Here is a 26,050-nt window from a genome sequence, read left to right as displayed (position 1 = left end):
CAATGCATTGTGGGACAGTTTTTGCATTTTTAGGACACTTTGTCCTTTGACTTTTCACGGAAATTAAGAAAAATTGGTTTTTGTGCATAATCAATAAAGTTTTACTTGAATAAAAACAAATCAAAAAAATATATTTATTATATAAATTAATTATCTAAATATTTTTAATTGTAACATTATTAGAATAATAAAAAATAAATAATAATTAGAGTAATTTTCCCGAAATGTCAGAGGTCAAAGTGTCCTAAAAGTGCTCTCAAAAACCGGAAGTCACAATGGCGATTGGGCTTATTAAGGGAAATTGGGGAAAATTGAGGGAATTAAGGGAAATTTGGGAAAATTAAGGGGAAATTGAGGGGAATGGGGGAAATTAACACTTTTGATGTCAAGACGCTTTTTTCCCGAAAATCGTTTGGACATCAAAAAGTGTCCGAAATCGGTTTCCGAACACCTTTGATGTCAAGACGCTTTTTCCGAAAATTGTTTGGACATCAAAAGTGTCCGAAATCGGTTTCGAACACTTTTGATGTCAAGACGCTTTTTCCCGAAAATCGTTTGGACATCAAAAGTGTCCGAAATCGGTGTCCGAACACTTTTGATGTCAAGACGCTTTTTCCGAAAATCGTTTGGACATCAAAAGTGTCCGAATCGTGTCCGAACACTTTTGATGTCAAGACGCTTTTTTCCTGAAAATCGTTTGGACATTGTAAGTGGCCGAAATCGGTTTCCAAACACTTTTGATGTCAAGACGCTTTTTCCCCAAATATTGTTTGGACATCATAAGTGTCCGGAATCGGTGTCCGAACACTTTCGATGTCAAGACGCTTTTGTTCCAAAAATTGTTTTGACATCAAAAGTGTCCGAAATCGGTTTCCGAACACTTTTGATGTCAAGACGCTTTTTTCCCGAAAATTGTTTGGACATCAAAAGTGTCCGAAATTGGTTTCCGAACACAATTTTTCAAATTTTGATGATTTTTTTTTTGGTGTGGATGGAAATACCCTTTCTGGCATTATTTTAAGATGAGCGCCCTCAAAGGTTAAGCTCACAGAGGGGTTACAGGTCAAAATAGGGGTCAAACTTAAACCTGCTTCAAAGACACCATAACTGCAAAATTGAATTCCTTGTCCCGCAGCGACCGCTACGGTTACCGACGATCCTTGTTCTTCTATACTCTCTTGCAAATTTGTGCGACGGCCTATTTGCTATACTTTTTTTAACATGGATTGCGTTGCAGATCATTATGTGGATTCTTTGATTTTAGTGAAAACTTCAGGTTTTGGGAAAATGAGTAAGTACTAATAAAAAAAATGGTTATTTTGGGCCAACCTTAAAGTTCACGGTCGGACCTGAAATGTGTGATTGTACCCAAAATGCACAATTTTCGGCATTTTTAGCGCATCTCGCATTTTCCGTCCTTAGCTTTGTGCACATGTACACATGTAATTTTAGTGCAATGTTAGTTTCCATGTACATTTGGAAAACAATGCATGTGAATACTAAATTACTTATATTGTTTTCTAAGGTCCCTCAGAGGGTCCATTCAGTTTCATTTTCCTCCTATTTGCATTGCTCTCCCCAAGAGTGTTTCCTTATTGAGTTTTAAATAACAAGCTCAACATTTCTAATATAGCTACATGTATCAGCAAATCTGATTGGCTGATTAAATCTCAGATTTTGTAACATATACAGCACCTGAGGCATTATTTTACACAGGTTATTTTAGTTTGTCAAAGTACAAATTATACAAATATCAGAATTTTGACAAACAATTGAGCCTCCTTTTGAGCAAATCTTACAATCTTGCTTTAATTATTTAGCTTTTAATGTGGCACTTTTAACCCATTTATTGAAATGCATCCAAGTTGCAATGAATAATTTACAGTAATAGCTGATTCAAGTATCATCCCTAATCTGCAAAGGGGAAGTAGTCATATTTTGGTTTCATGTTGCCATGTTCATGTACATGTTATAAATAGACAAGTTAGGTTCTATTTCCTGCAAGAGGCTTTCCTCGTATGTTGCCAAGATTGAAATTTTGTGTCAATTGTGAAGATCAAAGTAAATTAAAATTGTTAGTTTCCTCATATTACATGTATAAATTGATCTGTTATATGCATCCTATTGGCTGCATGTTTTGTTTAGGACTATTATTTAATTGTCGCCGTTAATTTGTTGTTGTTTTTTGTTAAATTATTAGTGTCTAGTTTTGTGATGTCCATTTTTTGGCCCAACAACAAATGTGTTCTGTGGTGCTTACCGTATTTCCTCGATTAAACGCCCCCGGGGGCGTTGCATTTTCCAAAAGGAGGGCGTTTATTATAGGCCATTTTTAGAACAAAATTACAATAATTTCTGTTAACTTAAAATCATCAGGTAAGCTAAAAACTCATGCTGAAATCACAAACTATGAACTCAATGACTTAGTTCCAGTTCACTTCCGGGTTTACAATCAGACTCTGATGGCTACTCAGTTGCAGTCATTGAAAAATGTAAGTGTTATGAGATTTAATACGCATTGTTTTTGATGAACTTTTCGGAGGAAATTCGTAGTATTGTAGTCAAAAACATGTAAAATTGGGCCCTTTGTTCAGAGGGGGGGGGCATTCGTTTGAGGGTTATTTTCATCACAAAAACGGCTGGGGAATTTATTTGAAGGGGAGCGACTATTTGAGGAAATACAGTATGCTGTGGCGTCAATGGTTGGTCGGGTGGGGTGGTCGGTGAGCGGTTGTGGGGGCCACCTTTAAAATTACAAATTCTGTCCACTGGTTGGGATGGGGGATAGACAAGCTCTGGGTCCAATATAGAGAGGTGATTGTGGGGGGGGGACTTGGGGTTTGACCAAAATAAAAAATTGGTGTTTGAATTATTGTAGTCAGCAACAAGAAAATATCAATCTCAGAAATTGGACAATGAATCTGAATAGTAATGTGTTGATTGAAAGAATAGAAGCTGGTGTTGAATGGGACACTTTAGCTGGACCATAATGACTTAGTTGTCCCAATGTGGGGGTGTTGAATGGGACACTTTAGCTGGACCCACAGAATTAAAAAACCAGAGAACCAGGACTCGACCGCCATCTTGTTACAGGCATGGAGCAAAAATTGGGGGTATTCGGTTTCCCTCGGAAGGCGCTCGAGGCATTCGTTGTCATGCAAGCGTGACATGGATGATGGGCGCATTTGAGAGACGCACTTGATGCGACCTGCACGCGAGTACCAAGACGCTTCAGATGAGACGCAGAATTGTTTTCATTCATCTCCGCGCACCGTCGGCAAGGACCCGAATACCCCCAATTTTCTCCCCATAGCTGACGGCGCGATTGTACGTGCCGGTATAGGGAGTCCCGGTTCTCCTTCTCTAATTCTGTGGCTGGACCGTAATAACTTAGTTTTCCCAATGGGGGGATCGTAAGCTGCTTTCTGATTTTGCAAGATTTAATTGCCGGGGGTTGGCACCCCTTCCCTGGATTCACAACTGACACTATATAAAAAAATAGCTTGTAATGTGGTGTATGATAATGTCATTACTGTCTATGTAGTGACGGACGCAGACATTTATTTTATGATTATTTTTATCAAATAAATGACTAGCCCCTTGATAAATGCGCTCATGACAGACTGTATCAATTGTAATGGAGTGTTAAGGTTTTTGTTAATTAGAGCGTTTGACGAGTTATCAATTGTGATTCTCATCACATGTAATGGCCTCTCCAATTGCAAGCAAATTTCAAGACCCTCATTATGCTGTTCATTGGTTACTATGGTTACCTTTAAGTCTGTGAAGTGTAAAGGATCGAGTCGTCATGGTGATACAAAAAGGGTGTGCATTTCATGCCTCACGGCATAGGTAGGAATCATGACTTCACATGTCATTCCTGTACGGTACTTGAGGTAGCATGGGACCTGTAGAAATTGATGCACAAGTAATTGAAATAAACTTAAAAAATTGTGTTCTATAATCAGCAGAATATACAATCATAAATTTATAAACACTTTAAAATCATCATCAGTTAGTGATTGATAATGTAGCTGTAGTGTTAGCATGGTTATAGGGCCCATTTGTACAAGGAAAAAAGTGATTTGATTTCCACCGGGTTGCTTTCAAATTCGAATCAAATGTAACAGGTATACAGCGATGTGCGTCATCTGATTTCGACTCAGAAATCACTGTCGAATGTTGCTTTGAGCCTGAGGCATCATTTTAAGTTGAATTTAACTTTGTCGCTGTAGAATTGTGTCTTCAAATTGTTATTTACAGTCAGTCAAATTAATTTTTGTTTTTCATCTGTGACAGATGAGCCATCATGCATAATTTGATAGGATTTCCACAACTCCAATGGGCTATTCCATTTGAAATCCACACTACCCCTGTGGAAGATTTAGATAAAGTCTGCCACAGAGGGAGTACAGATTTCAAATAAATTGGACAATAATTGGGCAACTTTCTTATATTGAAATGATTCACTCCTGTTGTAGAAAATATAGGTTAAGCCATACACAGAGGCCCGCCCGCCCGGTAGGGTGCATCATACGCCCCCTATGTCAACGGATTTTATTGCTATTTGGTGAAAGTGTGCCACTTGCTAAAATATTAATCCCCACCAAATTTAAATTCAATCCGAAGTCGTCTAGTGGGTCCACCGGGAGCTCAAAGTTTCGACGCGATCTTTACAGCAAATGCCGCGATTTCACATAAGGCAGCCATTTATATTCCCATTACTTTACACAGTGAAATCATGGCTCCCTGTATGGAATTTGTATTCTATTCATGCTTAAAAGTGTGGTAATGGAATATTTTATGGTTTTACATCATTTTCTAGTGATTGACAAGTGTTATACAATTACTACTGCATCAGAAATGAATAGCTGCCCTATACAAACATGTATATTTCCATTACTTTGACAGTGAAATCATGGCTCCCGCATGAATTTTTAGGCTTAACAGAGTAGCAATGGCTTCATATAATTTTTAGTGACTGACAAGTGTTGTACAATACTACTATTCTCATATATTGTAAATGAGACTATTCACCTTGTCCAAGTCGCCATGCAGTTTCATTAAAGTTGCAGTTTATGCGTTTTCGCAGATTTGGCCGCTTTCTTCTGTCGTCTTCCACAGTCTGTAAGATAGCCTGATAATGCTCCTCAGAACGGGCAGCTGACAGGAAGTCAGAACTTAGCTTTACACCACGCTCTGCTGCATCGTTTACAACGTTAATGGCACGGACATTGGCAACAGAGGTCTGGAAAGCTGGGGATTGAGGCCAAGTGTCAACGCTGTCTGAAAGGAAGCCATCATCAAGCTGCAAAATGCGCATGGTGAACCAAGAGTCCGTTCCTGCTAGGTCAGCTAGGGTTGTTGCTTCTGTGATGTTTGTTGGGAAATTAGGTTTCTTGAAGCCTTTACCATAGCGGTTACTTGGGATGATAATTTCTGTGTCAGGTTTGACTGCCAGGAGCTTACAGGCTAGAGCTTGTTTCTCTACTCCAGGTACTTTTTTCACTGAAGAGTGCTAGTGGAACCATCTCTTCCGTGAGATACCACAGATGCCGCTCCATTGCTGCGATGGCACTTGCAGAAACACAAGCATTCACCTCTGAATACAGCAACAACTGCTTGTATAACTTCAAGTCGTTATACGGCACATCAACAGCATTGCTACATGTTAACCACCATGTGCTGTATATGATGGTTGCGAATGTGACAAAGTCGCGAATCTTCGGGGGTTGGTGCTTTGTTGTGACTGTTCCTTTTGGGAGTTGCCGAATATGATCTTGCAAAGAGAGATCTTGATTGAATATAATAATTTGGCCATCCACCTTGCCTTATGTACTGCTCCTGGCCGCTTGAAAGTGATGGAAGTCTGGAATCCAAGGTAGAACATGGAGAGCTCAACAAACTCATTATAATCATCTCTTACAAGATCCATTTTGGACCTCAGGACAATTTCAGCATCAGCTTTGAATTTCCGCAGTAAGGTCTGTTGTGTCTGACTAAACTCAGTAATGTCAAATTGGGCAAGTGGCTGCTCGCTATTCTGCGGCAATATGTTGTAGTTGGATTTGTATCGGAAAAGAGGGTTACCTCAGGTGATTTGGATGTCTCTATTTGGAGATCCTTGAAGATTTGGGTCAGCATGACCTCGCCTACATGGTGTCGGCATGCTGACCATAGGAGTGCTTTTCCAAGATGAGTCTGGATTGCAATGCATGCAGCGGACATATGGCCTGTGTTAGAAGCAGTAGTATCAAACACCAAATTTTTTATGTTGTCAGCACAATTCCAGGATTGGAGCAAGTTGACAGATAACTTGGAGATGATGTCACCCGACTTGCGGTCTGTACCAGGCCTGTAAGCCGGTACTCCAAGGAGTTTCACATTATTAGTATCTCCCACCAGGACACTTAGTCTTTCCTCCTTTTCATTTTGGTTTGAAATGGATGACATAAGTTTCCCGTCCCAGTGCAGAGATGCAAACTTTGGCGGAGTCCATGCCTCTTTGGCTGAATTTGCAATGTCTCCCACCACTCTCCGTCTAGATTTGTCTGCGGTGGCATAGGATAAGGCCAATTTTGAAGTATCTCCACCAACTTCTCTTACTAGTTCTTCAGTAAAAGCAGATTGTTGTGTAGGTGTTATTCCCATTCGTGTGCTAAGAGAAACAAGATTTGGTGATGCCAAAATGTTATGAGGTATGACGACTGATGTTCCTGTTCGAGTACGACGGTGTCCTGTTGGAGTTTCTGTATCACATTCAGAATCGCTATCAGATGAGTCTGCATCACTATTGCTATCTTCACTGGAACTAAGAAGAGAATGAAAACTAGTTGATGGTTCATCCATCTGCTGTTTACTTCTTTCTTGTCGCTTTGCTTCTCTTGCTGCACGCTCTTCTTTATGCTTTTATTTTTGCTGCAAGTACTGTATCACTGGAGCCAAATGTTGCACATCGATCTCCTCTCATGGAATTCAGGAACAAGCGGTCTTCTGGGATTGTAATCAGTTCATCAACATTTTGTGGCCAAATTGCAAATGTTTTACCGAGTTGGCTTTCAGCAAGCTGCAATTTAGCACAAGTAGCTGGAGTTTTTCTCCGCGAAAGTGGGATTGCTCGAATCTTTGCGTTTTCATCGGCAAGCTGTATGATCTTCTTACATGCATTCTTTTCTATGATCATGGGAATGTTAGCTTTGTTGTAGAACTCGGCAACCTGGTCTAACACAAGCTTTGCAGTCTGATACTTGGTTTGTTTTGAAGCTAGTCCTTGCTTTTGGTTATACAAGTAGCACCGTAGAACCTGTCTGCTTGTTGGAAGCTTTGATCCTGTGATAATTGAATCGGCAGTAGTGATTCCTTTGCCAAGCCCAAATATTTCAATGCTTTTTCTTGTACACGATTTAGAAGTTGTCTTGGATGACTCTGGGGTTTGTTCTGCACTGGCAGAACTTTTTTCAGCCATATTGTCATTGATATCAGGATGTTGATAGCTGCAGTGAAGACAAACAACTTGTGAAGATGCTGAAGAAAATCCCAATTATAGGTCTATATACTAAGGAATAAGGTATTTCTCATCAGGGTCAACAAGATGGGGCATGTTTCTTGTCATCTCTCTGACCATGAAATCATGCTCTGACAGAAACAAACAACAACCAGAGGAAGTACTATTTATAGAATTATTAATACCCACTTTTCCTAGAATTATGTAAGATCCTTTTGAGAAAAAAATACAGCCATACAGTACTCATGGAAAGCAGACAAAGTAGTGACATTGACATGTTGGTAAATGGCAGCTATTAGCTTCTAAGGCAGCTATTAGTTAAAGCAGTATGCCTAATTATTGAACAACACTTGATAACATCAAATTTCATTTGCCACTCTTTTAAAGCAGTAGGGCCTAGTATTAGACACAAATACATATGGCAGCCGTGATTTTAATGTGCAAAGTAATGGAAATATACATGGCAGCTATTAATTTCTAATGTAGAAGTGATTCCATGACACCATGCCAACTACTTAAAATGTTGTGAAACCATTAAATATTCCATTACCATTGTTTTAAGCATGAATAGATGCAAATTCCATACGGAGCCATGATTTCACTGTGTAAAGTAATGGGAATATAAATGGCTGCCTTATGTGAAATCGCGGCATTTGCTGTAAAGATCGCGTCGAAACTTTGAGCTCCCGGTGGACCCACTAGACGACTTCGGATTGAATTTAAATTTGGTGGGGATTAATATTTTAGCAAGTGGCACACTTTCACCAAATAGCAATAAAATCCGTTGACATAGGGGGCGTATGATGCACCGAGTATGCATGGGTGACAATAATTAAACAGAGATAATTCCATTTGAAAAACATTCTCCTTCTGTGGAAGACTTTTATTGAATCTTCCACTGGGGTATTTCATCAAAATAGATTTTGGTAACAAAAGAAAGCTCATATTTTTCTCATTAACCTAGTAAAATTTAATGCCCAAGATATGTTTCATTTTGATGGTGTGAACACAAACATATGAGCCAATTGTGGTTACCACACTGGATGTGTGTGTACACTATCCTTATGAGGCATTATTATACACATTTTTGCTTTTCATATCAGAACACTGTGAGAGCAATACAACTAAAAATTTGGAAACATATTGTTTTAACGGTAGGCCTCAATCTAAGATAGAATTTTAAAACAAAACATGAAATATCTGGGGAAATATCGAACCACACCTCTAAAAAAGAAAGGAAGAAGTTGAAGAGAAAGTTGTTTTCTCCACCCTGGTTTTGATCGAACCTCCACCCCACCAACTTAGGTGCAGAGATCAAGACCGGGACTAACAAGCCACAAGTGTGAATGTTACCAGGCCAATGTTCTTGTGTGCAGTGCATGTGATTTCAGATGTGCAATTAGATCACATAGGATGCATGGTCTTGCAGCCCGGTCTTGCAGTCGCTTTGTAGAATTAGAATGTTGCTCATGATCAGTAAACATCAGTTTTAAAAGCAAAATTAATTCAATTTGACTTTGTCACCATCATATTATGGCTAAAAACGCTAACTAGTATAACAGTCAGCCAAATTCATGTCTGCTGATCAGACATTTTAAAATTTGTTTTCAAATTTTCAATAATGGTGCAACATGCAATTACGTTATACCCTATGAGTTCAGTGAATAATACGTTATACGTCCATGGTAGTCTTCTGTCAACACTCAGAAGACTACCATGAACTTTTATTCTGTCACAATCAAATTTAATATGGAGATTGAATTACGTTACTTTTCGTAGTGTAAATGGGATTTAAATACATGTACTTATGATATTGACCAGGGCTGTCAACTCTCACGCATTGGCCGTGAGTCTCACGCATTGGGTCACTTTCTCACGGTCTCACGCCAAGGTAGTATAATCTCACGCCTAGGTAGTAAATCTCAGGCAAAAAGCTGGAAAATGAATAAAATCTCACGAATCGTCCAAATAACTTGTTGTCCCTACCCCCCCTTTCAGATTATCGAGGACCGTTGTTCAAATAATCAGGGGTCAAAACGAACATTATAGTCGGTAAATCCCGGTACGCCTCTGTCTCACGCCAAGCAATTCAAAAAAAGTTGTCAGCCCTGATATTGACACAAAGTCAGCATCTGCAGTCCCCTGGTCATCATCCACAAGTTACACTGGAAGCATATTAGTGATGGTGTAAACATGGTAAATGTGTGCAGAGCATGTTCGTCCAAAATGGTCCACTTTGAATGACAGGTATATGTGTGACACAATCTGGTCCATGGGGGCCAAAGGAGGCATTTTTGAAAATTGAGTTACTGTAATTATTACATTATACATACAAATAGGCTATCATTTACTGAAAACATCAAAGGTCTAGCATAGTTGGTTCAAAAGTTATGAAGTTTTTTTTATGTCTACTTTTTTAAAGTACATGTAATTTATATTTATACAGCATACCGGTACACATTTTAGGCCTATACACTTCCACTGGGATCACTGAATGGACCTTTAATGCAAAGGATGTGAATATCCTTTCAAAACACAATGGCTTTATGTTATTTTGCTATATGCATAAATGAAAAACTGTCATATGAGACTAGCATTATTGACATTTTTCTGTGAGTGGACAAAATAGATGTAAAATGGAATGTCATTGACAGTGCTGCAAGTCTTATGGAATGAAAGGAATGTGGGTTCCATCTAAGACCCTCCTCCACAAGCATCTTCCTCTGTCTTCACTGACTGCATGCACTTGTAATAGCTGGTTAACTACTGAAAGAAATATAATTTAAAAAAAAAGAAAAAAAACATTAAATTAAACTCTTCAAAACGGTATCTGCGCTACATTCAAAATAAATCTGCTAAATAATATATTTAAAAGGTTTCTGTTTGCACAGAGTGGCATTTCTTCCCGTATCTCTTGTACAAATTGATGAGATATTTTATTCAAAATCATTTCAACCTTATAAATAAAAGGTACCGGTACTTTACTTTACTTTACTGATATTTGACAGTATCTACATGTATATATACCCCCCCCCCCCCTACATTTTACCCAAGAACCATATTATGAAATAAAAATTTTTACCAGCTAGATGGCAAAATTATCCATGTCATTCAATTAATGTTATTATTTTTTTTAATTAACATTTTTGTAATTTTCCTTTTTCGTACATTTATTCTGATGCAGACATATTTTTTAAAACATATTTAGGCCTACCCGGTATATTACTTTTATATAATTTAACAGTTACGGTATTTATCCAAACTGAATATGAAATGATTTATACCTGTCAAAACATGTACCGGTATTATAAGTATATTGGATCGAGTGGTAGTCAATCTTCTTCAAGTACATCATTACATAGAATGATTATCCACCCTACTGCTGGCAATTTACACTGTGCAGCATATGCCTAATGAATGAATGACAATTTGTCAATTGAGTGCAGAAATTCATTCAACACAAGGGTCGGAAGGCCATAAAGGCTGAGATAGTGACATGCTTAGTTGTCATGGCAACATGCTCGGTAATTCTTCCATATTTTCTCTTCCCTCTGATATAGTAGAGCTTACAGCCTCCCACAGTGCCTGGGGGTTGCTGCATGCCAAAAAATAGAATATTCCAAACAAACGGCGGGTTGTAAACGTGAGTTGAATTTCTGTTTAGTGCATGCATGCATAGGAGCTGCTGCTGCGTACTTAGCTAATGCACTAGTACATCAGCAGCCAGCCGCCGCACAGCAAGGTAGATTGATAGCTAGGCTGGGGAAGGTGAACGACTCATGGATAGATTATGATGATATCGCTACCTCACGCTTGCAAGAGTTGTCTTTGGGAAATACATGGCTTGTTTGCCGTAAGAGGATTTGTTCAAATATGTAGGATTTGGGTGTTAGTAGGATTGGGAGGTTTACAAGTATTCGTGATTGGCAAGTAACACCACAGTGCTATATACAGCTAGTGTATACATTCAAATTCAATTTCAAGAAAATAAAATTTGTTAAGTGTCTGAAATATAATTAATGAGCATATAATAATAGAATGACTATTTGTGGGTATGGCAGTTTTAGCAATATAGGCTTAAATATTTGTCTGGGTATATTTTAATTTCACAAAACGATTATTTCTTCGGTGCATGTGTTTGGGAGGCGAGTGTGTAAATCTGTGGGTCTGGAATATTTAGGCCCTACATCCTAATTTAGAGAAAAAATTACAATCTTGATTCTGTAATCTTGTTTGGAGTCATTTTCTGATGTTATGAGAAATTGTTTATATGTTTATGCGCTCAAAATTGATATAAAACTGCCAACAAGAAATTTGCATATAATGACAAACAATGCATAATTTGGTGGTGCATAAAGATCATCAATACTTGCGTAGCTGTTGCAGTTGTAGTTGTGAAGTGAATAATAATATCCATGTAGAGTAGGAGGCAGGGTGTGCACACAGGAAAGATTTGTTGTTGATTTCTAAATACTAGTCTGATGGGATACTCAGTATGCTGTGAGGAATTAGAGATGCTTGTGTGTATACATTGATCACAGATGATCAGCATTATCATAATTGTACAGATTGGTAAAAAGGGGTGGTTTTCAAATTGATTGCATTTACAACAATTCAGGTGTACCGGTATATGATTTTGTTAGGTGTTATTCAAGGTGGATATGTATGTTATCTTTTAATTTGTGTCTTTGAAAACATGTAGAATAATCAGCGTCATTGCTATATTTCTACTAAAGTGACAATACTTCTAATAATAATAATATTACTAATCAATTGGTTTGATTTCATTTCATTCTTGAATTATATATTCAACAAACAATAATGTCTTTATAATATATTTTTACATAAAATTAAAATACAATTGCAATTAAAGACAATTTATAATTATAGCTCATCTTGTTGATGAGCACTGATTCATATAAGGTTTTAAACCAAATGGTTTGTTAAAATGCTTATTTCTATGGGGCCTATAAATTGAAAGATATGCCACTCAAATGAAAACCATTTTAATTTTGTAATATCAAACAACATTTAAAAATAATATATTTTATACAGGGAGGAGGGGTACTTGGATTATTTTTCGACAGGGATGTGCGGCTCGAGCTTCTGAACCCTTACCCATTTCCAAGGGTAATTTTCCTGAAAATAGGGACCCATATCTAAGGATGTTCAGGAAATAAGGACCCATATCTAAGGATTTGAGCTTGAAAATAGTAAAAGCAACATCATTTTTCACACACAGTACGGAAATAGTACGGAATACAATGTCAATTGACAATAAATTTGAATACTAAGTAAAAGATTGCAGTTCATTGCACATGATTTTAAAAATAAGTATGGTAGACACTGACATGCTAATTATTGAATTTCACATGGATAATATAAAGTATATTTTGCTTCCCCATAGTATTTTTATCAAAGCACAAACTTTATAGAAAACGAGAGGAATCAGAGGATTATTTGCTGTGTATTGTACTTATGTATTCCATTGCTATTTTTCTCATTGTTTCAGGTTTTTCTCTGATGTCAAAGCTATCAATTTTAACCATATGTTCCTGGATTTCAGGGAATGGGCTACAGTAATACAATCATCATAATAGTAGTCATTATATCACCAACTACTATTATCATGATTTAAATAATTATTTATATCATTATTATTATTCTAATTTTCTAATGATATAATTATAATCTCATGTGGGAAATCCATATTTATTGTAGATTCAGTATGAAAATTGAACAACCAAAGACAACTGTTTTTAAAATTTTAAAAATATTACTGTACACAACACATGTAGTACAAATTGGTGGCCTAGATACTGAGTGAAAGCTAAGTAAATAATTAACATCCTGGCAGACTTGATTGACATTTTGTAATAATTAAGCAAAATGACAAAGAGAACAATAAATTAGACACAAACATATGGTGTCTGCAGTTACATAACTGGGTTAATCATCCTTTGTGAATTATGTGCCATTCATGAATGGCTTTTCATTGATTTCCATCATCAGGTCAATATAATTGAATATGAATATGCATGAGGCATTTGTTTCAGTATAATACTTAGGGCATACATGTACATGTATGTACATTTGTAGCATCTGCGGATATATGAGGTACAATAATGTGGTATTTTTCCCATAAGGAAACATTTTTATTTCAATATTTTTCAAAAATTTAATAACAATTTAAATGTCAACTGATCAGAATATTATTTTAATGGGCAATTCATACATAGGGATGAGATTTTGATCCAGATAATTTGTCATGTAATTGCTTATGTCAAATAAACATGGGTAAAGGCAGCCTGAAATAGACAGTGCATTTTAAATCTCATTTCATTTTATTTAAAATCTTTGCTCTATTTTCTACCTTCTGTGTGAAGTATTGAGAATCACTTAGAAGCCACACACAATAATTATGTTGTTTCAAATTGTTTTGATACATTTTGATAGCATATGAGCATCATGCAATGTGTAAATTGTCTAATTAGTTTAAAAATGCTCTGTTATTTCCTTAAAAAGTGCAATAAGCACACTGCAAAGTTTGATTTATAAGTTAAGCAGGATATGGGTGTATTATGGGAAATAGAAGACTGCTAGTTCAGTTAAATTGTTACATCCTGCATGCTTGTTAATAATTACAAATGTCTGCAGGTTGACATTACTGACAATTGAAATGCAAAACATTCTAATGACAGCTTCTGGTTTGTTTATATTTTACAGATTTATATTCTAGATCTAGATGTCACAAACGAAGAAGGAAGCGGCAACATAAAGGGATCAAATAAGGAATACCAATGCACAGCAAGTCATCACACAGAACCAACATGGCAGCATTAGCAACAGCCACACCAACAGCAGATGTTCCAGTGACAGAAACAGCCATAGAAGAAAGGACCAAAATTGTGGAATCTGCTGAAATAACAACATCCTCGGTGAAGGCTAGCGATGACCAAATGACTCGAGGAACTTGCAGTGAAGAAGACCATACAGAGAAATCCAGCGATGATGAGACAGCCCCGTCCAAAATAGGTGCTGCAAGTTTGTCGGAGGATAATTCATCAGAGATGACAGAATCAAAGGCTGTTCCACTTGATGAGGCGGACGAATCAGAGATTGTTGCAAGTAAATCTGAGTCGGAGTGTAACATTAATGGATCCAAAGAATGTAAAGCAACTGCATGTGAAATCACTAAGGTGACATCTTCTGAAACAGTAGAGTCAGGACCTTCTGATGAATCTGTTGAGCCAGGACCATCTGAATCAATTGAGCCAGCAGATTGCCCAGAACCAAATTTAAAGCCATCGTCTGTTTCAGACAATGATTATCCATCCGTGTCCACATCTTCATGCACTTCAGACTCTGTAACTGATCGACTTGAGATCAAAGAACTTTCCTCATCAGGGTTAAATGGACCCAGTAAACCTTGTGTGCAAAGTGTTCTTGGTGTGAAGGGCATCTTGACAACAGCAAAACGAAAGCGTTCCTTGCCTGTGGATTCATCTCCTCAGCTCTCCAGTGGCACTGTAGATGGAGATGGTATGTAATGTACAAATCATGATACCTTTCTGTAGACCTTCGAAGGGCAAATATTGTTATTGGGTTATTCCAGTTGAAATCCATACGCAGGAGCTAGTCATGACCGTAATCTCCCACACAGGGGGTGTAGTCTTCAAATGGAGTCACCCATTTAGGAAACCCCATTTAAAATTTGCACTCCTTGTATGGAAGATCAAAGTCATGTCTTCCATATGGATTTCAACTAGAATTGCCCATTTCACCATATATTTGACTTCATAGTAATCAATGTATGTGCTAATAATGGGATGCCTTGCCTGTACAAACCTCAGTAATGCTCATCCTTCAAGTGTCATTCATTGTTGGATTTTTTAGTTCCTCATAAATGACAACCCAGAATGGCAGATCACCCATGTATTAGGCAAAAAAACATGCTAAAGAGAGTTGGTAGGTAGGAAAAAAAATTATTTGAAGATAATTTTTGTATCCGTTCTAAAACAAAATATATCAGGTCATGGAAAAATAAAAGCTATGTAAATGTAAACATGTAGATATACATGTATACATTACAAAACAAGTTAGACTGTATGCACAAAACAAAAATATGGAGATTAGTCTAGGGAGAAGGAACTTGTTGGTATTGACATTATACCTTATTCTACATTAGGCCTATTGTAGATCCTGTTAAGGGCAAATACATGTGGCTTAATGTTTTTTTTTATTTTGATTTGATTTGTTCGGGTTGTGAGAACCCTGGATAACCCAAGAAAGCCTCTATTGAAGCTTATTTCCATTGGGGTCCATTTGAACGCCGGGACGGGTTGGGAACAGTCAGGGGTTAACACCCTACTCTTTTCGCAACTGGCTGCGAGATACATGTACAGGTATGGCTCTCTGCACACGGGACCGACGGCTTAACGTCCCTCCGAAGGACGGAGTACTTTCATGATTCATTTACCCAATTCTAAATGAACCATGGGGAGAGCGGAAGTCTGAATTTAATCTACAGATGTTGCTAATTAATTTCAGACTTTTTTTTTCCAAGTCAATATCCCAGCCAATTGCCACCGCCGGGAATCGAACCCGGGACCTCATGCACTAAAGGCAAGTACTCTAACCATTGCGCCACGCTCTCCCATGTTATAGCTGCAGTTGAATATTTGGACTTTGCCAGGAGTAAAGGGATCCTTCTCTACATGTAAGTCTAACCTCCATAGTTAGACATGGTCTAACTTGCTTATGCTGAAAGTTTAAACGGTAAAAAAATAAACTTTATAAAAAAATTTATTTTTGCCTCAAAAAATTAATCAAATTTTTACGGTCGGCACATTTTTGCATGGTCGGAACGGGTTACAGGAAACAAAGCATTATTTTTGTTAGGCTTTATCTGGCTACATGTACATGGAATCTTATTCACAAAGTGTGAAAAAATGTAAAAAACATTTTTGTTAGTTTCCTGTGATATGCAGTGTATTTTGGTGATTCTGTTGTGGGCTTTTCATTTCTTTTATGTGAGATATATATGTGACATGATCAAGGGGAATGAGTCGGATGTCGCTAATATTGTTTTTGAGATATTGGCAAAAATAGTGTTCAAATTCTTTTGTTTACTTTTGATATATTGTTTTCAGGCATTGATAAATTGCTCATTAACTCGGTAACCAGTTGTCCGATTTTGATGGGTTTGCATCAAAATGTAGCATTTGTAAACTGCCAGAAAATTATGCAAAAAATATTTTTACTGAAAATTGCCAACATGTGACTCATTCCCCTTGATCATGTCACATATTTTTATTTAAAAATCTCTTCCAGCAAACTATTGATTTCTCCAAGTAACAGTTATATAATGCAAATATTATTCTTGGTATTCTGCAATATCAAAATATTATCTGAGGTCAATAATTCAAAATTTTCATTGCAGGAATTGTTGGCACTGACAGTGTGATACCAGCAAAGAAAAGAAAAAGGAGAGTGTCTTTTAATGGTGTAACTGTCTTCTACTTCAGAAGATCACAAGGGTTTACATCTGTGCCCAGTCAAGGAGGATCTACCCTAGGTAAGTAGGACATCACATACAATGTATGATCCAGTTGAATTTGGTTAGTGAAAGTGTAATATAATAGGCTGAGCTGGAACCCAACCTAGTTTCATGTTTTAATTGTATTTTCTCTTTGTTCATTTAGAGTACACCTATGAATAATAGAATATTACACTTAATTTCTTAGTATTGAATTGAAAGTTGCCTTTAACTTCATTTTCTTTTTATATTTAAAAGTGGGCCATATGAACTCATTGAAATAATAAGGTCACCCAATACAGTGTTCGAAATATGCCTCAAAAAGTTACAGGCCAGCCGGGCTTGACCTTAAAAAGTTACAGGCCAGCCGGGCCGGCAACTAGATGCCAGTCAGAAAAGATACCGGCCAGGCCAAAAGTTACAGGCCAATGGCCGGCTAACCGGCCCTATTTCGAACGCTGACCCAATAACATGCAATACATAATCTGCACTTAATTCATTGAAGCCATTCATCAGCAGTTTTGAGAATCCACAGGGACTTGAGCCATTCATTAAGAACTGCTTACTAGCTGCGGATGTCTAGGTTTTCAGTGTCATATTCTTAATGTTATGCCTTATTGTCTACACAGGTTTAATAGTTTGCACAGGTGGTAAAAAGTAAAGATTTCTGTCAATGAGAAAAAAGATGACCACGTTTACACACAGAGAAGTCGACTTCAATTGCGACATCAAATTTAGATCACGACCAAGGATTAGCATAAATTATTTCTAGATGGGGTGTTTACACACTTTAAAATAACCATTATGAACTTGACTTCTAATTGCGTGTTCGTTTACACTGCAATAGTCAAGTTTGAATTCGACAAAAGTTGCTCTGTGTTGTCATTAGAAGTCGACTTCTGAAGTTGAGTTCAAAACGCAGTGACCCTGTTTACTCACAAGTGAAGTCAAGTTCAAATTCGACCATTCGACTGAAGTCAACTTCAGGCTCTATGTAAACGGAGTCTATGACAGAACTGTGAGGAGAGTTAACCTCTATAGAGGCCGTCAGCCTTTTGCCATCTTGTGGGTACAAATGATCAGTGTGTTCATGCGTCGGACATTACGCGCAGGGTGCAGCTTGCCACGCAGCTGTCATCGCGCATCAACGCGGTGATTTTGCTGTTCAGGCATGGAGATCGAACGACCATCACAGCGTGTACCCACAAGATGGCGGCATATGACGTCACGCTGACAGCCTCTATAGATTGTAGAACAGACATGTTAACTATCATCCATCCCCTATCCAAATTTCTTTCAAGATATCATGTTTCGCAAATCATGGCAGTTTGCCATACAGCTGATCTATTTACGAGTCAGAGAGTTTTATAAGTAAGACAATGAGCAAGAAGGATATATGCGTAGTGTTTCTTGGCAAATCTTCCAATTGTATAGATTCATGTGTCTGGCTGTAAGCCATTGTCAATTGATGTCACAATCCTCTGTGTTATATGAGATTCCAACTTGAAGGATAAACAACATTAGTGAGATAAAACAAAAACTCTTTACAATGATGTTTATTGTACTTGTGTAGATCTACATGCACAAAACAAGTTAGAGCAGGTCTAACATTACTACATTAGTCCTGTTTTAACTATGGAGGTTAGGCTTTAGGGAGGGATTCGGTTATTTTCTTCCTTTACTCCTAGCAGAGTCCAAAAGTTAAACTGCAGCCATCTAATATTAAGGTAGATGTAATTTTCCTTTACTGGATCTACATAATTATAGGTGATCCTGTGCCATATACTGGGGTACCCAAAAGGTGGCTTTGTTACATTTTGATGTGCAGTTTCGATTTCAAAACACTGTCTCTTGAGTATTCCTTCACTTAGAAGATTCAATTAGGTCTTAAATTAAGGCTAATTTATTCTATATTACTCATGTTTTTATCCTGTTTTAAAATATTTTTCAATTATTTTCTTATGACGTTTGGCATGAAATGTGCCAAGGGTGGCTGAGGATTAGGGGAGGAGGATTAGGGAGGGATTCATATTGTAAATTTGATTTAAAACCCTTTGAAAAATTTGAATCTAGTAAAAAATGTCTAAATGAACTCCCAGACATCTAAACCAAGTAAATAAATACAGAAGTTCATTCCAATACTTGCTCAGAATGATTGTAAATGTGGAAAAAAGAGGTGGGGTTACATCCTCCCTACTTTGTGATTGTTTTTGCCCGCACTCTCTCATTTTTTAACCGATTTCCATAAAAAAAAAAAGGTGTCAAAATGCTCAGAAGGATGAACCACTTCAAATGAGATGTGTAGGTAAAATGTTTGAAACATTTCATTTTTTACTATGTAACACAAAGGTACCCCAGGTTGTGACACAGGACCAGGTATGTTAATACCAAAAACTTCCCTCCCCATAGGACTAATCTCCATACATTTTAGTTAATACGTACCAGGTGTAAATAAAAGTTAGATATGATCTAACTTGTTTTGTACATATGAATCTAAATGCCTGTTAGGACTAAAACATTTATTTTGATGGCAATATACAGTATAATATGCATAATATCAAACCTTGTATATTTTGTTTTTTAAATCATACTTTGTTTCATAACTACATTGGCAGTAGTGGTATGTTCATATACATATATCTTATTACATTAAAAAAATCTCACAATATTACTTTGTCCAAGTTGATTAAATTTTCTTTTGCCATTACATTTCAGGTATGTCAGCTAAGCATGAAGGTTTGCAGAAGTTTACTCTTGGTGATTTTGCTGTGCAGCAAGACAAAGCTCATCGTAACATTTTGAAACGACAGATGCTGGAACGGCGCCAACAGCAGTTGGTAGAACTTGGTTGCACGGAATTTGACCGTGAAATATCTGATTCCGACTTGGACGAGGAATTAAAGAATATCAACGTCTGCGAGTATTATTTTTTGCAACCGATCCCGACAAAACAGAGGCGCCACCTGCTTCGAATGCGGGCGCCAAGAAAATTGACAACTTGGAGAAAATGGAGCTGAAGCGCATTAGAGCTTCTCGCGAATCTTGCGGGTGTGATTGTCGAGTTTTTTGTGATCCAGAAACTTGTTCTTGCAGCACAGCTGGTATCAAATGCCAGGTGGACAGGCTGTCATTTCCGTGTGGCTGTACTAAAGATGGGTGTGGTAATCTGACTGGAAGGATTGAATTCAACCCCGCCCGTGTACGCACACATTTCATTCATACCCTGATGAGAATTGACATAGAAAAAGATCAAAATGGATTTGTGGATGCAGACACCGGGAATAGTGATGTGTACGGTATAGCAAGCAAAAGCAGTATGGATTCGAGTATTAATTGTATGCAGGGTAGTAGCAGTATACACAGTCCAGGAGAGCAGGGTAGCTCATACAATACTAGCCCAAATAGTAGCTGTATGTCTTCTAGTGTGTATTCCGGACAGCCAGGGTTCAGCAGGAGCTATCCCGCTGCTGAAGGGAACATGGAGATCAAACAACGCAACATACAAGATGCTATGCCCAGGATGCTACAGTTTAGTGATTCTGATGATGAAATGACCAACCAGCAGCTCGAATCGCAGTGCAATGTCTCACTTCCACCCATGCCTCCATACGAGAGTTCTGAGGAGAGCTATAGCTCCAGCAGCTCAGACTCGTCGAACGGCAACGAAAACTATCAGTACATTGGGTCTTCTAACTTTGGTCTTGCATCTGGTGCTTCTTACGGTATCATGGATGAAGCACCTGGTGCTGATTTATGTATGCCATCTATGTCATCAAGTAGTCTGGTTGCAGGGGGTAATCTTCCTGTTTTGCCAGATGAAGGTACAAAGCTGACGTCGCTAGAGAGTACCTCAACGCTAACAACAATGACAACAGGTACAACCTTTACAGATCTTAGCTCCACGGTAAGTGGTTTCAGCGATATAGTAACAACATCAGCAAGTTCCTCGTGTGATCTGGGCTACGAACAATCAACAGAAAAGGACAGTACGTGCAATATACCATCAGCAAATGATCTTCTAGCCACCAATTCAAGTCAAAATTGCTCCAGTACAAGCAGCAGTGGCTTTACAGTGCTGAGTGCTATGGCAGCCATAGATCCGCTGGAGGAGATGCGAGAAACTGCTCTCGCTACTAGTAGTATCAGCTCTGTGACAGTTGGCATGGGGGAACACGGTGTTGAGAATGACACTGAACACCTCGGCTATCCAGATGCGGAAAATTGTGGGAATGGGGTCATAGGTCAAATGGAAAGTGAAGAAAGTAACATTTCAGAATTATCTTGCGGACGAGCAGAAAGTCCATGCCTACCATCGGACACGTGTGAAACAATTGGTGAGGCTTTGTTAGCTTGCAGAGATAGTAAGTTACTATCTAATCACTCTGTCCCTCAACCAACAAGTGTTCAACAGTAGATGTAGCCAAATTTAATAGTCAAAACAAGTATTATTTATTGTAATAAATATATGCAAAGAATGCTGCAACTTTGTAATAAGTGACACATAAAATCAAGTCTTTTGTTGGGAGAAGCGTTTCAGTTTGTGCAAGAATATATTGCATGTGCCACTTGCTGACTTTTGTGACATAATTTGTAATCTTAACGTGGATAACAAAAAGAGATTAGACTGGGACTTCATGGACTCTCTTGTCATGTTTGTGTGTAGCTCATAGAGTGAGAACTGGTGTACCTTGGGATCATTACAACATGCGCCTGACAAACGTGCTTCTATAGCGGGTGTTTGGGGGTGTGTGTGTAATCCTTTTGTGAATAGTGATGCATTTAATGCGGATCACACACCTTGAGCACTGTACAACTTGTGTTATTTTCTTGCTTCATGTTCAGTATTGTTCCTTTGCTGGAAAATGCCAAAGGTCCACTATATTGCTGCCCATGACTGCCAATTTAATATGGCAAATTTGAAATTTCCCATAATCCTACACATAGGTAAAGGCTACATACTATACTCCCAGTCTAGTTTCTTTGGGCTCAGGATGGTTCTATGGGTAAGTGTTGGATTCACATTGTCAGTGAAACCATCCATAGAATCGGTACCTGACGAGATCCCAACATGAAAAAAGTTAATAATTCTGTGTTGCCTAGACAACATTGGTTATTTTCAAGCTTCTATGTCATGTTTTATCAATAATATGTGAAAAAAAGACAAAAGAGTTTTTTTCAATTTCCATGAATCAACAGAATGTGTTTATCAAAAAATGGTGTTGATTTTAATATCTTGTTTCTTTGTTATGTGTTACCTGCATACAATGTATGTGTTTTAACTTATTCCTAGTCATTGTCTTGTGGATTGGTATACACTTTTAAAGTGTTTATGTGAAAAAAGCTGAGTTTAAACTCTTTGTAATGTTTTTTGTCTGCTTTGGCAAACACAGCTATATATTAACCACATCATTTATAGTTTCGACTTTGATGTATTTGAAGTCAGTCAGTGAATAAACAAAAAATATTTGGGCTGACAATCATAAATCACAATCGTGCAGGTGCATTATACATGTACTACCAGGCAATACACAAACTGGCAACTTGTTCATTTGCCAGGAACCAATTTTGATACTAAATGGCTGAATCACTGAATTTGTCACAGCAGGAAAAATGTGGGAGTATAAGTTGTACAATCTATATCATAATTGTTAGAATTAATTTTAGGAATTGTGAGAATCTGAAGATGTTTTATAGAGTAGAAAGGAATTATTGGATTCATCTTGATTTATGTGTATTTCTGTGTTGACTGATCCTAATTATAGATAAAAAATGTACAATTAGACATATTCTGTAGTTTAATTAATATATCTGGATTTTCAAAGATATTCTTGTTTTTATTGTGAACGATGTATATACATGTAAGTGGATATATATGTAAAATCTGTATTATTATATAGTATACAGTGGGCTGTTCCTGTTGAGAGCCATACACCCCTAAGGGAGGCATCATCTTCATCTTCCACGCAGGCCGGGGTTTACAAGTATTTTTGCAGGGGAAGTGGCGAAAAATGGACAAAACTAGAAAAACCTCATATCAACAAACATTTAAAAGTATCGAAACTAAACGTTTAAGTGAAGCAAAACGTTTCAAATTGATATGACAAAAGAGCATAGTGTGCAATGAAAATCCATGCTTTTCATATCTTAATTTGTTACTTAGGCCTATAATTAGTTTTCTTATTGAGAAAATCAAAAATCAAAATCTGTGGCAAAACCCTGCACACAGGGAGAGTAAATTTCAATAGGTTACCTATAGGCAGGGACAAGTGGTTTGCGCGGAACTTTTTTTCCACGCAATTGGCTATTTTTTTCCTATGGGCAGGGATACATGATTTGCACTGAAAAACAGTTCTGCGCAATCTCCGCGCAATTTGCTATTTTTTTCCGCGCAAATCGCCTGTCCCTGCCTATAGGGTTATCTACTCTACACCTCTTTGGGAGATTATGGTCATGTCTTCCATAGGGGGTGTATGGATTTCAATTGCAATAGCCCACAGTCCTTTATATCTGTCTGTATGATATTTGAGTCAATTATTTATTGTGATATAGAAGAATGAAAGTTGTAGGTTTTATGTATTATGAACAATCATTGTGGAACTACAGAAGTAGGGGCATACATGTGCATGTACATTGTGTCAAATTTATGCAACTCACAAAGTCTTTGAAAATGTAATGATTCTTGTGATCACAAGAGAAAACGGTGCATGAATGTATTGTGACAAATGTAATTAGATTATATAGGATTATGTGTTCAGGTGCAAACATTGTCAGGGGGGTACACATATTACACCCAGTAGGGGTAGAGGAAATGCACTGGTACCTTGCAATGTTGGCCCTTCACTTTGGTGCTCAAATGGACTAAGACCACAGACACAGGTTAGAATGAAATTAAACGCTTTTCTGTCCAGTAACTTACACTGTGCCTTTCTCTCCAGCTTTCATTACTTTCCTGTAGTGGGCAATAGAATTGGCGTAAAGTGTAAAAGAGATCATTGATGCACTGCCTGAAGATCGTTTGCACATCTATGTGCATAACATAGGTAGCGATCTCAGTGCATTGTACGCGACTGTGATTATTACAGCACAATAAATAACTTCATATGCTGAGCCTGCATTATAAGCCAATTGGCCATCATAGTGTGACGTCAAAATCAATTGTTGCCATGTCAACTGGTTCATGCTATCATGTGTTTGGAACCACAATCAAAATGATCGAAACACAAAGTCAATGAATTGCTAAGCGTGAACCAGTAAATAAGGGAAGACATATTTCCTATGACGGCGAATAGGCTGCAGACTTACATCAACCACTGCCTGTGTTTTTGGTCAATAGGAGATGAGAGCAGGTGAGAGACCAAGGTAGAGGGGACCATGAATAGTGGAAATCTAGATTTCTTGGTGAAATAAGGGCAGAAGATGCAACTCAATTAGCTCTTTCTGGGCAAAATACCATATTTTTTTCTAGAAACGGGCTTCTGTCACTATCCACCTTCAGACTTGCTATTACCACCTTTATGGCTAGGGAATCATGTAATGCTAAAGTTTGTTTCTTGTATACATGTACGTCGTGGACATGTTCAAATAAATTCGAACTTTAAAAACATTTTATTTGAGAAATTATCCAGAGAAAATTATATTTTCATGCAAAGGAAGTATATTGCCAAAATATTTCCCTATTATAGTTTGTTCAGAAACAATCTTGATGAAATGTAAAATCAGTAAACAAAATGTCTGATTGTCATATCTACCCTACTTTGCAGCTGATTTGACAACAAATAATGCAGTTTGAAAATATTTACCATAATTTAAAAATAAATACAAAGACCCAAAAATGAAACAAACATGGTTTTGTTTGGAAGGAGTGGGCAGAGCAGGAGCAGGATGGATTCTAAGAACCTTGTTTTGGACAACATTACAGGGTTGTCATTTGTCTGGTAATCTGTCTGGGTTATCATTTTTACACAAATGGCAATTCAATCCTAGAACGGGCTACTGCAGTTGAAATCCATACACCCTCTATGGAAGACTTGACCTTAATCTCTCAATTTCAAATGGAATCTCCCATTCAGGTAGTCCCATTTGAAATTCACATTATTTCCTGTGCGGGAGATTAAGATCATGAATGTCTTTCATAGGGTGTATGGATGTCAGCTGGAATGGTTCAATCTACATTGTAGTAGCCAATTGGAAAAGAAAATTAAAGTATACAAAAAAAGTTTTGTAGCACTCATTTTAGTTGCACTTGGCATATAGTGTGCAGTGTTTACAGGCTTGGTATCAGATCCATTATTGTCTCTGCTAGTGAATGCTCTTAGTGAATGCTATCAGATTCAATTAAATTGTCCCTGCTAGTGGATGCGTACATTACTATTTTCTGACACATTTTAGTTACAATCCTGCCGTATAAATCACAGAACTTGTTGGGTAACTTTATCATGTCTGCATATCTGCATAGATCATCACTTGACAAATGAGACAATGCAATCTACTTGTGCAGAGGTTGATTCTTTTGTCACATGTATGAACGTGAGACACGTCAACATCTTAGCATACATGTATTGATATACATACGTACAAGTATTTGCCTCTTTTTGATGACGACAATTTATGCTTGGCTATAAACCAAATACTGATGCTTTTAAAATAATCCAGACAATTCATGTACATCTGCAAAAGTTACATGTAGAAGGTTAAGCAACTTACAATGCTATGTTTGTAGAAAATAATACTTTAAATGGACTCGACTTGGCAACTGAACATTGTATATATACAACTCACAAATCATGTCTATAATTAAGATGTCTTTCCACTACAATTATGAAATAGCTCATATCTTGCTGTTTAGTGTTTATATGATTTTTAACAACTCTATGATGGGACACAACTCTTTATTATTATTTCTTGTCCACCGATATGTATTGTATTTCAACTCGCACAAGCAGTAAATTTATGTGAAATAGTAAGTTGTACATAACATGTAGGTTTTTTGTGCTCCTTGAGCAATGTTT

The 26,050-nt window shown here is 37.5% G+C and overlaps 1 protein-coding gene across 1 annotated transcript in view; it reads left to right on the top strand.

Annotated features, from left to right (window-relative positions):
• LOC140155729 (uncharacterized) overlaps positions 1-25,351 on the top strand; it is a 41,545-nt gene extending 16,194 nt beyond the window's left edge. Inside the window, 4 exon segments of the mRNA XM_072178666.1 lie at positions 14,231-15,046; positions 16,947-17,081; positions 19,758-20,012; positions 20,015-25,351. Of these exon segments, the coding sequence (XP_072034767.1) occupies positions 14,305-15,046; positions 16,947-17,081; positions 19,758-20,012; positions 20,015-21,456 (2,574 nt within the window). The 5' untranslated portion in view covers positions 14,231-14,304 and the 3' untranslated portion in view covers positions 21,457-25,351.
• Positions 25,352-26,050: the final 699 nt, after the last annotated feature.

This window comes from Amphiura filiformis, chromosome 6 (assembly GCF_039555335.1).
Source record: "Amphiura filiformis chromosome 6, Afil_fr2py, whole genome shotgun sequence".
Classification (NCBI taxonomy): domain Eukaryota; kingdom Metazoa; phylum Echinodermata; class Ophiuroidea; order Amphilepidida; family Amphiuridae; genus Amphiura; species Amphiura filiformis.
The sequence above is the reverse complement of the archived record's forward strand: the minus strand, read 5'-3'. Positions and strand labels throughout refer to the sequence as shown.